Source organism: Pan troglodytes, chromosome 13, assembly GCF_028858775.2.
Source record: "Pan troglodytes isolate AG18354 chromosome 13, NHGRI_mPanTro3-v2.0_pri, whole genome shotgun sequence".
Lineage (NCBI taxonomy): Eukaryota > Metazoa > Chordata > Mammalia > Primates > Hominidae > Pan > Pan troglodytes.
The window spans coordinates 117241778-117256216 of record NC_072411.2 but is presented as its reverse complement, the minus strand read 5'-3'; the positions used below and the strand labels follow the sequence as shown (position 1 = coordinate 117256216).

The 14439-nt window shown below is 38.4% G+C and overlaps 1 protein-coding gene across 3 annotated transcripts in view; it reads left to right on the top strand.

Annotated features, from left to right (window-relative positions):
* Positions 1-14439, top strand: part of ABCA12 (ATP binding cassette subfamily A member 12) — a 206679-nt gene that overhangs the window by 143923 nt on the left and 48317 nt on the right. For 2 of the 3 annotated variants that reach the window (XM_016950439.4, XM_063790735.1), the window contains 8 exons: positions 3436-3765; positions 4845-4914; positions 5003-5137; positions 6683-6829; positions 7749-7935; positions 10591-10809; positions 12072-12268; positions 13795-13955. In XM_016950439.4, the coding sequence (XP_016805928.3) occupies positions 3436-3765; positions 4845-4914; positions 5003-5137; positions 6683-6829; positions 7749-7935; positions 10591-10809; positions 12072-12268; positions 13795-13955 (1446 nt within the window). Of the gene's footprint in view, positions 1-3435; positions 3766-4844; positions 4915-5002; positions 5138-6682; positions 6839-7748; positions 7936-10590; positions 10810-12071; positions 12269-13794; positions 13956-14439 lie in introns of all 3 variants that reach the window. The other variant, XM_063790734.1, reaches the window with a different exon arrangement.

Here is a 14439-nt window from a genome sequence, read left to right as displayed (position 1 = left end):
CCTGTGCATAAGCTTCTCATGAATGTGGCAACACATTTATCCAAACTCTTCTAGAATCTCTTTCTTATTCTCTGCTATAAACTGGGCAGACTTTGGCTACTAGGCAGAGGGGTTTTCTTTGAGCAACAGGTTATCAGATATTGATGAATTGCTCTGGCAGGTTTGGGAGGCTTGATAAAAGTGACTCTGATTACAAAGCTGGCACCTGACATCTGTCACTTTGAGGAGGAACTAATGGCATCCAAGAAAGCACATCCAGCCGCTCTCGGTGGGCCCCCTTCCATCAGCAAATTTGGTCTTGTTTATTACAACAAAGTTGGCAGTGAATCTGGATAATTTATGGATGACTTATATGCTCTCACTGCTCTTTCTCTTTATGAATAGCAGCTGTTTTCCTCGTGGCATAAAATCCTGAAGTTTAACACTGAAGTTTCATGCTAGAATGTTAAATAGTGAATGCTTTTGGAAGCACCTAACTCACCCTGTTTCAGGAAAAAGCAAAATGATGAGTCTCTCTAACTTTTGCAAATTCCTGGGGCTGGAATCTGATCTTGAGTATCAAAAATTTCAAAATTACAGTGATTAAACACCTTTAGTCCTGGTATTCAAGCCTGCCAAATTATCTTTTAACAAGTCTATGAATGAAGAACATTCTCAATATATAAGTGATTTCTAGAAAGCTATCAATTGTCAGGGTAGAAAAACACGTTTATACACATGACATCAGCTTTATTTTGTGGCCTTGATATGGTCTAGATATTTTATAAACCACCTTGGGAAATATATTGACATTGTCTCCTACTTACATACGTTACCACTGGGAGGAAATATGTTTGTATAGGCTACATAAAACTGTGGTAAATATCAGCTTGGGAAGTAGTACTATAGGTTCCATAACTCCCCACTTAATTATATTCAAATAGGCATAAAAATCTGAAAATACAAATAGTAGGAAAGGGAAATAAAAAGGACTAACATATCATATTGGAACAGGTGAATATCTCTGAAATAGTCGCCAAACATGACACAGTAATTTTTTCAAATGGGGTAGGGTACACGCAAAGAATTGCTGGAATAAGATATCTGAGGTCTTTTTCACACCAAAATGTAGTTTTGTTTTCAATGATAGCATGCGTAGCAATTGGGGAAACTTTCCATAGTGACCTTTGCTTCATGCTACTTTGACCCATATTTTCCATTCCCACAGAAGCATAGGTTGAGTCTTTACTACAAATGGTGACAGGGCCTTGGAGGAGAAAAACATTAGGGAGAGAAGAAGGTGAGAAAGAGGGCAAAGTTAAGAGGGAAAGTCACAGGGTCTTTCTCAGTGGTGATTAGCTTAAAGCCCACAGCTTAGGCTGTTGGCAGCCAGGTAGCTGTTTCCCTGGTAACAACTGGAGCAGCAGAGTTATCGAAATGTGATGTTACCAAAGCAGAAAGTAAAATTCACTATTTTGCTTGTAGAGCAAAAGATCCAATGCATTTGCTATATTTTTTTTTCCTGGAAAAGTTAGGTTTAAGGGGGTGGGGCATTGACTATCCTTGATTTTGAAAAAAGAAAAAATTGGGTTATAAAGCTGTTAGTGGAGATTGATTGATTGATTGATTGATTGATTTTGAGACAGAGTTTCACTCTTGTCTCTCAGGCTGGACCTGCAGTGCAATGGCATGATCTCGGCTCACTGCAACCTCCACCTCCTGGGTTCAAGCTATTCTCCTGTCTCAGCCTCCTGAGTAGCTGAGATTATAGGCACCCACCACCATGCCCGGCTAATTTTTGTATTTTTAGTAGAGATGGGGTTTTGCCATGTTGGCCTGGCTGGTGTGGAACTCCTGACCTCAGGTGATCCGCTTGCCTCAGACTCCCAAACAGCTGGGATTACAGGTGTGAGTCACTGTGCCCGGCCAGTTAGTGGAGATTTCTTCTGTTCCTTTTTTTTTTTCTAAAAAAAAAAAAAAAAAGGGGGATACTAGGTTCATAGGCTTAACATTAATCATGAATTGGTTTTTTTTTTTTTTTTTTTTGAGACAGAGTCTTGCTCTGTCGCCCAGGCTGGAGTGCAGTGGCGCGATCTCGGCTCACTGCAAGCTCCGCCTCCCAGGTTCACGCCATTCTCCTGCCTCAGCCTCCTGAGTAGCTGGAGCTACGGGGGGCCGCCACCACGCCTGGCTAATTTTTCTGTATTTTAAGTAGAAACGGGGTTTCACTGTGTTAGCCAGGATGGTCTCTGTCTCCTGACCTCGTGATCTGCCCGTCTCAGCCTCCCAAAGTGCTGTGATTACAGGCGTGAGCCACCGTGATCGGCCCTCATTAATCATGAATTGTTAAAATTAGAAACCAGGATATCCAGGTTCCCCCAAAGTACATGTCACAAAATTCAACCAAACCAAGGTCCAGGGGACTTTAAATCTTTTTATTTGTATTTGTATTATTTTATTATACTTTAAGTTCTGGGATACATGTGCACAGCGTGTAGGTTTGTCACATAGGTATACACGTGCCATGGTGGTTCGCTGCACTCATCAACCTGTCATCTACATTAGGTATTTCTCCTAATGCTATCCCTCCCCTTCCCTCCATCCCCCGACAGGCCCCGGTGTGTGATGTTCCCAGGGGACTTTAAATCTTTCAGAATCCTTTTGAGTTAATGCACAAATAGATTGTGCTGGTTTATTTTTCTACCTTGTGGAATGCCTTGGCCTCTGGGGATATCACTGAGGTATCAAAGAATATCAATTGAGAGAGAGGTATAGAGGATCTCAGATACATGAGTTTATTATGAATGTATAAATGGCTTTTTGGAAAACAAGGATGACAAATATTGACCTAGACTGCCAGTAAGTGTTAAGGATGGGAAGGCTATAGCTAAAGGCAGAAGGTCTCCCTTAAGTTCTGTGTTTTAAATTCTTAGGAATCAGGTATACTGTTTCTCTCAGGAACATCAATACTGATTGTGTTGTTCATTAGTGTTTAGTAAAAAAATAATTATGGATTTTTATGAGCTCAGTCTCTACACTGAACTAATAGTTAAGCCATGGTTTTTTACCAGTTTGAAATGCTCATGCCTGCACAAATGTCAAAATCATGTAAAATTCTACAGGGGATACCATAAATTTGATAATCTATTCTAAATTAGTTTAATCTAGAGATGTCAGCTGGATAACAATTATAAAGTTGAACTGTAATTAAACCCTCACCATCCAAATTGTTTATTATATTGTGCCATTCTGTGAACAAATAATCTAAGTTGTTCTGGTGTATATAGGCATATTTCACATAGCAAGCATGGATAAATTCTTGATTTATGTAAATTATTAAAATGCCTAGTTCCATATACAGAGAGACTATCATGACATTTTGACATAATACAGGGAATAATTTTTATTTGGAAGAATATCAGCATAACAAGCGCCTCACATTTTTTCTTCTTACAGTACATGAAGATGATGGGTGTGAACTCCTGCAGCCATTTCTTTGCCTGGCTTATAGAGAGTGTTGGATTTTTACTGGTTACCATCGTGATCCTCATCATTATACTCAAGTTTGGCAATATTCTTCCTAAAACAAATGGGTTCATTTTGTTCCTGTATTTTTCGGACTACAGCTTCTCGGTTATTGCCATGAGCTATCTTATCAGTGTCTTCTTCAACAACACCAACATTGCAGCTCTGATCGGAAGCCTCATCTACATCATTGCCTTCTTTCCATTTATTGTTCTGGTTACAGTGGAGAATGAGTTGAGCTATGTATTGAAAGTGTTCATGGTAAGTCAACTGTTGGAATGGCAGAGTGGGAAATTACCCATTTTTGTTTGTTTGTTTGTTTGTTTTTGGATTCTCAAACTGAAAGTTCACTTATCTTAATTTGAAATTCAGTGAAAGCAAAGTAAGCTTAATGTCCTAATGATAGCTTTTCTTACATCACTGTATACCATACAAGACAATGAAGAGCTTACAAAACCATGATATGTGATACTGTTAAGAAATAGTTCCTAAAGAAAGAACAGTTAAAGTGTCATACATCATGTTTTAGAGGTCTTCAAGAATTCTGACTTCTCTCTGGACCAATTCCTGAAACATCTTGGAGCCTCTAGTATTGGAATATTCTCATATGTGAACAATTTTCATGGTTCTCATGACATATAATATAGCTTAAAGGTATAAAGACAAATGCACCGACAGCATATAATCAACCTTAAATTCTCTCCTGCCTTGTCAATTCAGAAGCACTAAATTAAGAATTTTAATTAAAGCATTAAGATTACCGACTGAAATTTAGAAAGCAGAAGCAAATTTCATCATATTAAAACTTTGCTATTTATGGAAATAAAAAGTAATGAATAACTTTATCTAGCATTGACAACTTTGGGTTTAAACAATATTTAAATTTCTAATTTGTTGCAATTATCAGTATTCAATCAACTGATATTTTAGTATATTTTTATTCATAGTACTTCTATTACCTGAAATAAATGTATGGAGTGAAAATGCCTTCTGGCCCTTAAAGTTTTTGGTAAATTTTAGTCTTAATACTGAATTACTCCATAATTACCTATTTTATTACTTGCTGAGCAACATTTAATGAGTTCAAATGTATATTTTGATTTTTTAAGGAATGGTTTTCAAGTTGTAATTTTCCTGTTTTTGTTTTCTGCTGTTCTCTCTGCTCTTGCTTCACAGTTGTAGCATGGTTGGTAAGGGACTGCTGTATTTTTAAATATGCTTAGAGAATGAGCATCAATTTTATCTATACATATGTCCAAAGTTTTAAGTATTTTAGGATACCTCTGGGTGAAATACATGAAATCTACAAGAACTATCATTGCCGTTTCCTTTCTTCACAGAGCCTGCTGTCCCCAACAGCATTCAGCTATGCAAGCCAATACATTGCACGATACGAAGAACAGGGCATTGGTAGGTCCCCTTTCTTTAAAACTGGATTTTATCTTTCACAACTGTGCTGTGTGTCACAGAAGAATAAACACTTGTGTTCACTTTTTAGGTCTTCAGTGGGAAAATATGTACACCTCCCCGGTTCAGGATGACACCACCTCATTTGGCTGGCTGTGCTGTCTAATCCTAGCTGACTCTTTCATTTATTTCCTTATTGCTTGGTATGTCAGGAATGTCTTCCCAGGTATGAATGTGCTTCCTACAGATACATGCTTTTTATGGTTGACTTCAATATAAATCAACTAATAATATGTTCTAATATTTTATTTGCAAAAAAATTTTAAATTAAAAAATAAAAATATTATATATATATATATATATGTATGTATGTATGTATGTATTGAGATGGAGTCTCCCTCTGTTGCCCAGGCTGGAGTGCAGTGGCGTGATCTTGGCTCACTGCAACCTCCACCTCCCAGGTTCAAGCGATTCTCCTGCCTCAGCCTCCCAAGTAGCTGGGATTATAGGCACGTGCCACCATGCCCGGCTAATTTTTGTATTTTTAATAGAGCCGAGGTTTCACCATGTTAGCCAGGCTGCTCTCGAGCTTCTGATCTCAAGTCATCTGCCTGCCTTGGCCTCCCAAAGTGCTGGGATTACAGGCATGAGCCACCATGCCCGGCCTTTAACTTTTTTTTAATTAAAAAAAAATCTTATTTGCCACATATAATCTCCAAAAAGAAGTACTCAAATCCCAAAGCTAACAAAAAATTTTCAGGATGAGATAATATACTGCTAAATTTCCTCTCGGATATTCCTTTAAAAGATGGAGTGAATTAAGAAGCTTAGAATAGTGTCAAATCAATCCAGTCTCTCTAAATAGGAGTGTGAGAGATAATAAGGGAAAAACCAAATCTCCTAATTCTAAGGAGAATTTACCAGATTCTAAAGGAAGAAGACAAGTTGGGTTCCCCCTTCTAGGTCTCAAGCAGTCATCCTTTCTAACATGCTTAGTTTTCCATTTAGCCCTACTTATATGTATGCATTTTTTGGTGTTATAAATGAATAAAAGAATATGATTTCATTTATGTAAGATCTTTGTGAAAGACAGAAAGAGACAGAACACAGATCAATGATTGCCTGGGATGTGAGGTGGGAGCAGGGATTATCTGCAAATGGGCATGAGACAAATTTTTTGAGTTACAGAAATGTTCTAATACTGAATTGCACAACTTTATACATTAGCTAAAACTTATCTACCTGTACACTTACAATAATAAGACTAGTAGGCCAACAGCATGCATTGTTATGAGAGAAATGATATGAAATTATATGACTAACAGTTTTAATTATGTTTTTCTAAATGGCAAAATTATCCTTTTGGTCATGGATAAATATGTCTACACATGTCTGTTTGGACCCTTGTGGGGATTAAATTGTGGCTTTTTCTGGGCTGGAAACCCAGAATCTGAATCTGAACTAGTCTTATCACTGTAAAATCACAACTTATAGACATTTATTTCATAGATAAATAGTGGCTTTTTCCATTACAATAAGTGTACAGTTAGATAAGTTTTAGTAAATGTAAATAAAGCTGCTTAAAAACTAACAAGGAAAAAAAGCATCGTTTTTTGCTTTACTATGGAAACTGAGACCACCTTTTAGTTTTATATAGTGTCAAAAAATAAAACTACTTCCTAAACCATACATAGGATCTACTGTTTTGTTTCTGCTGCTTAATGTTAACAGTCAACTAAAACTCACTGTTCCTGATATATTTTTATTCCAGGGACATACGGTATGGCAGCTCCCTGGTATTTTCCAATTCTTCCTTCCTATTGGAAGGAGCGATTTGGGTGTGCAGAGGTGAAGCCTCAGAAGAGCAATGGCCTCATGTTTACTAACATCATGATGCAGAACACCAACCCATCTGCCAGTAAGACAAGTCGGTCAACAGCGTGCCTTGTTAGAGAAATGATATGAAATTACATGACTAGTAGTTTCAATTATTTTTTTCTAAATGGCAAAATTATCATCCTTTTAGTCATGGATGAAAATGTCTACACATGCGTCTTTGGACTCTTATGGGGATTAAATTGTGGCTTTTTCTGGGCTCATTAGCTCAGTTGGTTAGCATATGGTGCTAATTAGGCCAAGATTGCAGATCCCTTTGTGGTCCCGTTAGACTCACACAGAGGAAAATTTTGTTCCTTGGCCACAATCTACACCCCTAACTCCAGCCATCTGTCACCAGTCATAAGGGGTAACCAAGTAACAAGTTTGAGTAATTTAGCATAACCCATCACAAATACTGGAAAAATAGTTCAAAGCTTGTGTCTTCCTGATACTAGGTGAGTCGTGTCATCTTTATAAAGTGAGTACGGGCCACATAAGTGGTCCTTTTGTGATGCCTGAAGGAGGTGTAGATAGTTATTAATGAATTGGGTTCTATAAACCGCGATCTCAACTAGTCTTATCACTCTAAAATCACAACTTTGGAGGCATTTATTCTATAATTTGGTATCATCCTGCCCAACCAGAGGACCAAGCCTTAGACATATCTTTTCACTATTTGATATCTGTTGAATAAAGGAGAATTTATAATTATAATACCATATTCTGGGACTGCTTTTTCCAACAAAGAAGGGTGAAATGAACCTTGGTTCTCCACTCTTATTCATTTTGCAACCAAGTGAGGAGGCTGAAGACTATAATAAATCATTTGTTTCTGGATTTTTTATTTTACTTAGAGGGTTATATTTTTATAGTCTTAAATTTTTAATAAAGATAAAGTCTAACTCTAGCTGCATTACCTTACTTGTGATTTTACAACTCTTCCCTTGATTTCTCTCCAGGTCCTGAATACATGTTTTCCTCTAACATCGAGCCTGAACCTAAAGATCTCACAGTCGGGGTTGCCCTGCATGGCGTCACAAAGATCTATGGCTCAAAAGTTGCTGTTGATAACCTCAATCTGAACTTTTATGAAGGGCATATTACTTCATTGCTGGGGCCCAATGGAGCTGGGAAAACTACTACCATGTATGTTAACTTTTTGACACTTATTGCCATGGAAGCATATTACAAAAAATACAGGTGTAAAAAAAATAAACTAACCTATGTTTATAAAACATAAAGTTATTACATTTCCCAGATGGAGGAAGATGGTTCAACTTGTATGCTATAGAATGGAGTCAAAATCAAAGGTTGTAATACTTTAAAAAATTTTTAATTCAGTGCCAATTTTGTAAAATAGGGAGTTTCTAATAAAAATAAATATTCTTGGCACCTCTTAGATAATAGGAAATTCTACAACATTGAGTTCATATTCTTAGGTAGAGACTATTGGTTGGGGCTCATTAGTAACTGATCTCTTAAAGGGAGTATCTGTTTTCTGGCTCATCCCTGGTCTCTACCAAGCTGCACTGCTTCATACACCCACCCTGTTTCATTTATTTGCATTTCTAACCTGGCCCTTTGCCTTGACTCATAAAGAAACAAAGGAACCACCAGCTATCAGACAGAAATCAAAAAGGCCAGGAGCAGAACATAAGCTGTTCTTTCTCACTCCTCACCTATGTAGCATTTTCCTGTGTCAGAATGGAGAAGAGATTCAACTGTTTTTAAAGTGACATTCTTTTGAGTTATTTTTATGTGATTTGCCTCCAATGCTCCACATTCACTTAGTTGCTGAGTCAGCTCTAAGATGCTGTTGGTGCTCGAGCCCTTGTTTGAGAAAAAGGATCAGTTGCTGTATATCTTACTTAGTATCATCACGAATCAGCTCAGTGACTGCAAAAACACTGGAATTAATTTTTTTTTGTAAATAAAAGGGGACAAACGAGGTCATGAAATGAGTGAGCATACAGCCTCTGCTATTTGCATGGCCTGTTTAAAGTCAGAGTTGGCTTTCCAGGGAGAATACAATGCCAAAAAGGCCAGATTTTTTTTTAACTTTTATTTTAGGTTCAGGGGCACAAGTGCAGGTTTGTTACACAGGTAAATTTATCATGAGGGTTTGTTTTACAGATTATTTCATCACTCAGGTAAATTTATCATGAGGGTTTGTTTTACAGATTATTTCATCACTCAAGTATTAAGCCTAGTACCCATTACTTATTTTTCCTGATCCTCTCCTTCCTCCCACCCTCCACCCTCCGAAAGCCCCACTGTGTGGTGTTACCTTCTATGTGTCCGTGTATTCTCATCATTTAGTTCCCACTTATAAGTGAGAACATATTTGTATTTGGTTTTCTGTTCCTGTGTTAATTTGCTAAAGATAATGGCCTCCAGCTCCGTTCATGTTTCTAATAGGCAATAAGAGGCTAATGAAGAAAAGGAACAGAGAAGGCTCTTGAAGAGGCTATAATTTTAGCTGAGAATGCCCCCATTTTATTGTTCTAAATAGAAACCTTTAATATAAAGTATGTTATTTGTATTTCAGTGTTCATATGAGAAAACTGCATATTCCTTTGTTCATAATTTAATCCAGAAGTCTGCACTGCAAGGCACTGATTAGGTTACTGAGACAAAGTGCTTAGAAAACAGGACCTTCCCTTGACCTCATGGAGCTTACATTATAGTGGAGGAGATGGGTATTAAATAATTGCCCAGTTTACTAACTATCTGAAAGATGATGAGGAATTATCCAGGTGAGGATATTCTAATCACAGTATAGAGAAAAGGACTAGAGATGACCAAAGAGCATGCGGGAAGTCGAGTTAGGAGCTTAGAGTGATGGGTTAGGCAGGTGGTGATGGTGATGGTCCTATGAGGATAGCTGTGAAAACGGTGAGATGGGCATGTAGTTAGGAGATTAAGATAGGAGGAGAGTGCAAAAATGACTTACGGATTCCAGTCTCGTGCAACCAGTATATGAATTTATCACATTGGGAAAGAGGCAAAATCAATGAGGGTGTGGGTTTTAGGGTAAAGATCATGAGCTCGGTTTTAAACATACTGAGTTGAAGGACCCTGTAAGAAATCTCACAGAAAAGTGGTATTGTCTGATAGATATATAGAGCAATCCTGGAGCTGAATTATGAGGTCTGGGCTACAGATGTAAATTTGAGACATGCCAACCTGTAGATGCTAAGGGATGCCAGGAAAGTGCATGGGTTTGCTCAAGGAGGGAGAACGTACTTGGAATTTAAAAGCCCAATCATGGCTGGGCGCAGTGGCTCATGCCTGTAATCCCAGCACTTTGGGAGGCTGAGGCGGGCGGATCACGAGGTCAGGAGATCGAGACCATCCTGGCTAATACAGTGAAACCCCGTCTCTACTAAAAATACAAAAATTAGCCGGGTGTGGTGGCACATGCCTGTAGTCCCAGCTACTCGGGAGGCTGAGGCAGGAGAATGGTGTGAACCCAGGAGGCAGAGGTTGCAGTGAGCTGAGATCGCGCCACTGCACTCCAGCCTGGGCGACAGAGTGAGACTCCGTCTTAAAAAAAAAAAAAAAAAAAAAAAGGCCTGATCGTTTTTGTCATCATCATTTAGCATTTATGTAATACTCTGAATTATTAAAAACTTAAAAGTAATATTTCTTATTCCCATTAAATACCATTTTATTTCATAGTTTGCCCTTGACTGAGAAGATACACTGTATTTTTTCCTTCTAACAACTGAGATATAGTTATTCCTAATATCTAGCTTCAATGCTTGGCTTATACCTAATTTATCATTTTTTCATTTCCAGTTCCATGTTAACTGGGCTGTTTGGGGCCTCAGCAGGCACCATTTTTGTATATGGAAAAGATATCAAAACAGACCTACACACGGTACGGAAGAACATGGGAGTCTGTATGCAGCACGACGTTTTGTTCAGTTACCTCACTACTAAGGAGCACCTTCTCCTATATGGTTCCATCAAAGTTCCTCACTGGACTAAAAAGCAGCTCCACGAGGAAGTAAAAAGGCAAGTTAAGACAGGAATGAGAACCTAAGTTGCTAACTCCTCTCAAAGACCCATAGCTTGGTTGGTAAAGTTCTGGTAATGATACCAATAGGAAATATTTTCTCATGAAATAATTACTTTTTAGTTTTTCTACTTCTTTAATATTGCAAACATTTAAGGTCATTATCCTTACCGGCTAGTTATTACACTGAAATTGTTTAACTCTCTTCATCTGTGGCTCCCATATTGCCCCGAATCCTTTGCTTCTGATCTCCATGGCTACTACACTGGTCCAAGCCTCCTAAGTGGATTCTTGGATTTCACTCATCTCTTGTGAAATCTGTTCTTCAAAGAGCAGCCAGGGTGATCTTTTTCAACTGCAAATCAGACTATGTCACTCCTGGATTTAAATCGTCCAGTGGCTTCCTTCCATGCTCAGTATAATACTCAATAACATCCTTATCAAGACTTAGGAGGTCCTAAGTGATTTGCCTCCATTCTCACTTCTGATTTCATGTCCTTCCACTCACCTCCACATTCACTCTGCTCAAGGCACACTGGCCTAGCTACACACGTGACTGTCCTAGGCCTGCTCCAGCCTCAGGGCTTTTTACTTTCTCTTCTCTCTACTTACAGCACCTACCCCCACTAGATGGCCATTTGACTTAATCTTGGTCAAATGACCGCTTTCCTGGTCTGTGCCAAAATGTCACCTTTTCTGAGATGACTACCATATATAAAATTGATGCCTAAAATAGCATGTCCCAGCCACTGCTTATCTTATATTCACTGCTTTATTTTTTTAATTGCACTTGTCACCATCAAAACTTACTTGAGAATATATTTATTGACTGGATTTCCCTATATCCCTCCCAATACACACACTTACTAGAACATAATCTCCTTATGAATAGAAATTTTATGTGTTCACTGCTTTTCCCAAGTACATAAAACACAGCCTGGCACAAAATAGGTAGGAACTCTCTAGATATTTGTCAAAGGAATGAATGATATACTCCTTTGTGTTTTTTTCTGAGTATTAATTTTGTACTTTGTGAAGTACATTAATTTTGTACTTTGTAAAAAATTAATTTTTTGAGTATTAATTTTGTATCCAGGTGATAAATAATAGAAAACTATATTATGAATCCTCAAGAGTTTATTGTACCTTACTGAGCACATAATAGTTACTTAGTGAATACATATCAATTAGGGTTATTGTATGTTTCCAGTACTCAAATAGTATATCTGTAAAAAATAACCATCATACATTGTTTTTGAAGGACTTTAAAAGATACTGGACTATATAGCCATCGTCATAAGAGAGTTGGAACACTGTCAGGAGGCATGAAGAGGAAGTTATCTATATCCATAGCTCTCATTGGTGGATCAAGGGTAGTAATTTTGGATGAACCATCTACTGGAGTTGACCCATGTTCTCGCCGAAGTATATGGGATGTTATATCCAAGAACAAAACTGGTATGAGTAGTTTCTTAGAACTTCTCCACCCAACAGTCATACTTCTGCCCTCTGGCATATACAAAAGCAAACTGAGGCTGGGTGCAGTGGCTCACGCCTATAATCCCAGCACTTTGGGAGGCCAAGACAGGAGGATTGCTTGAGCCCAGGAGTTTGAGACCAGCCTGGGTAACATAGTGAGATGCTGTCTATAATTAATAATAATAATAATAATAATAATAATAATAATAATAATAATAAAAACAGCTGGCTGTGGTGGCTGGCATGTGTAGTCCTAGCTAGTCAGGAGGCTGAGGCTGGAGAATCACTTGAACCCAAGAGGTCAAGGGTACAGGGGTGCAGTAAGCTATGATCAAGTCACTGCACTCCAGCCTGGATGACAGAGTGAGATACTGTCTCAAAAAAAAAAAAAAAAAACAACTTGACGACTTTTCTGTTTGATATCTTTTTTAAAATTTTTAAATTTATTTGTATAGATACATCATGCTTGTACATATTTATCGGGTATGATATCTTTTAAAAGTCTAAGATTGGCTCTTTCTTTTCTGAAGATTTTGAAGATTTTTCTCCCAGACAACTTTCTGGGTCAATTGGTTAATATCTATGTACTGCCCGCTGTGAGTTGAGCACTTAACTGGCCTTTTTGAGAGCATGCAAATCCAACAGAAGTTTCAAAGTTTAATGCTTAGAGGAGCTAAGAATCTAATTAGAGATACCAAACATACACAAATGAAAATAAACTGAAAACAGACTAAGTAAGTGCTGACAGGATGTGAAGCAACGGAGTAATCAGAGTGGAGTGGAATAATCAGAGAGGAATATTCAAAAAGTCTTAAATTATTGCTTTTTCATAATGAAGAAAGGGGAAAAGAGAGAGAAAAACAATGCAAAATGAACCCATGGGAGCAAAATTCTAATAGACTGTGAAGAGTTGCCAATGCCCACATGACAAATGGTGAACATTTAGTCACTCAGCATAATAAAGGATTATTTGCTGTTAATTTATATGAAAAAAATGCGTCCAAATATTTAAGAACACCCTTCTGAGTTTTTCTTCTTTTTTTTTCTTTCTTTTTTTTTTCTTTGAGATGGACTCTCATCTGTCGCCCAGGCTGGAGTGCAGTGGCATAAATCTTGGCTCACTACAACCTCCACCTCCCGGGTTCAAGAGATTCTCCTGCCTCAGCCTCCCAAGTAGCTGGGATTATAGGCATCCGCCACCACACCTAGCTAATTGTAGATGGGGTTTCACCATGTTGGCCAGGCTGGTTTCGAACTCCTGACCTCAGGTGATCTGCCCGCCTCAACCTCCTAAAGTGCTGGGATTACAGGCGTGAACCAGTGAGCCTGGCCCTGAATTTTTCTTGCATCGTTTTGGAAGCTCTTTGAGGTCAGTCAGTTTTTCAGTTAGCTCATAAAATGTGACTCTTCTCAGATGTCACAGGATTTACTCTGGCCAACTCTGTGTGTCTTGGGAACTGTACTTTCACGTTTCATTCCCTGTTGTTCTTGTCTGTATTTTCAAGCCAGAACAATCATTCTGTCGACGCACCACTTGGACGAGGCTGAAGTGCTGAGTGACCGCATCGCCTTCCTGGAGCAGGGTGGGCTTAGGTGCTGTGGGTCCCCATTTTACCTCAAGGAAGCCTTTGGCGATGGGTATCACCTCACGCTCACCAAGAAGAAGGTAGGAATGGGAGAAAATATATCTCATTATGGCGCCATAAATTAAGTTTTATATGAAATAGGAGCAGAGTCTCTCCAACTTTATTCATTGCTAAAGTTCATTAGTATACTAGCTTACTGCTTCTCAAATTTGAGTGAGCATCGAAATCCTGGAGGTCTTGACTAAAACCCAGAGTTCTGGCCCCACCCCAAGAGTGTCTGATCCTGTAGGTCTGGGATGGGAGTGCAGAATGTATTATATTTTTATCAAGTTCCCAGGTGACGCTGATGTTGCTGGTCTGGGGACTGCACATTCAGAACCAATGTGCTAGGTAAAAAATGATTGACATCTTAAGGTTACTGATGGAGAATCAGCCTTTTAGTTCTCCTAATATTTCAACCTAGAAAGCCAAAAATTCAATTTTCTGCTTTATCAAAAGCAAATAAAACGAATATGAAGTCATGGGTTCACTTTCTGATTAGTACTCCTCAAGTGGCAGTGCAGG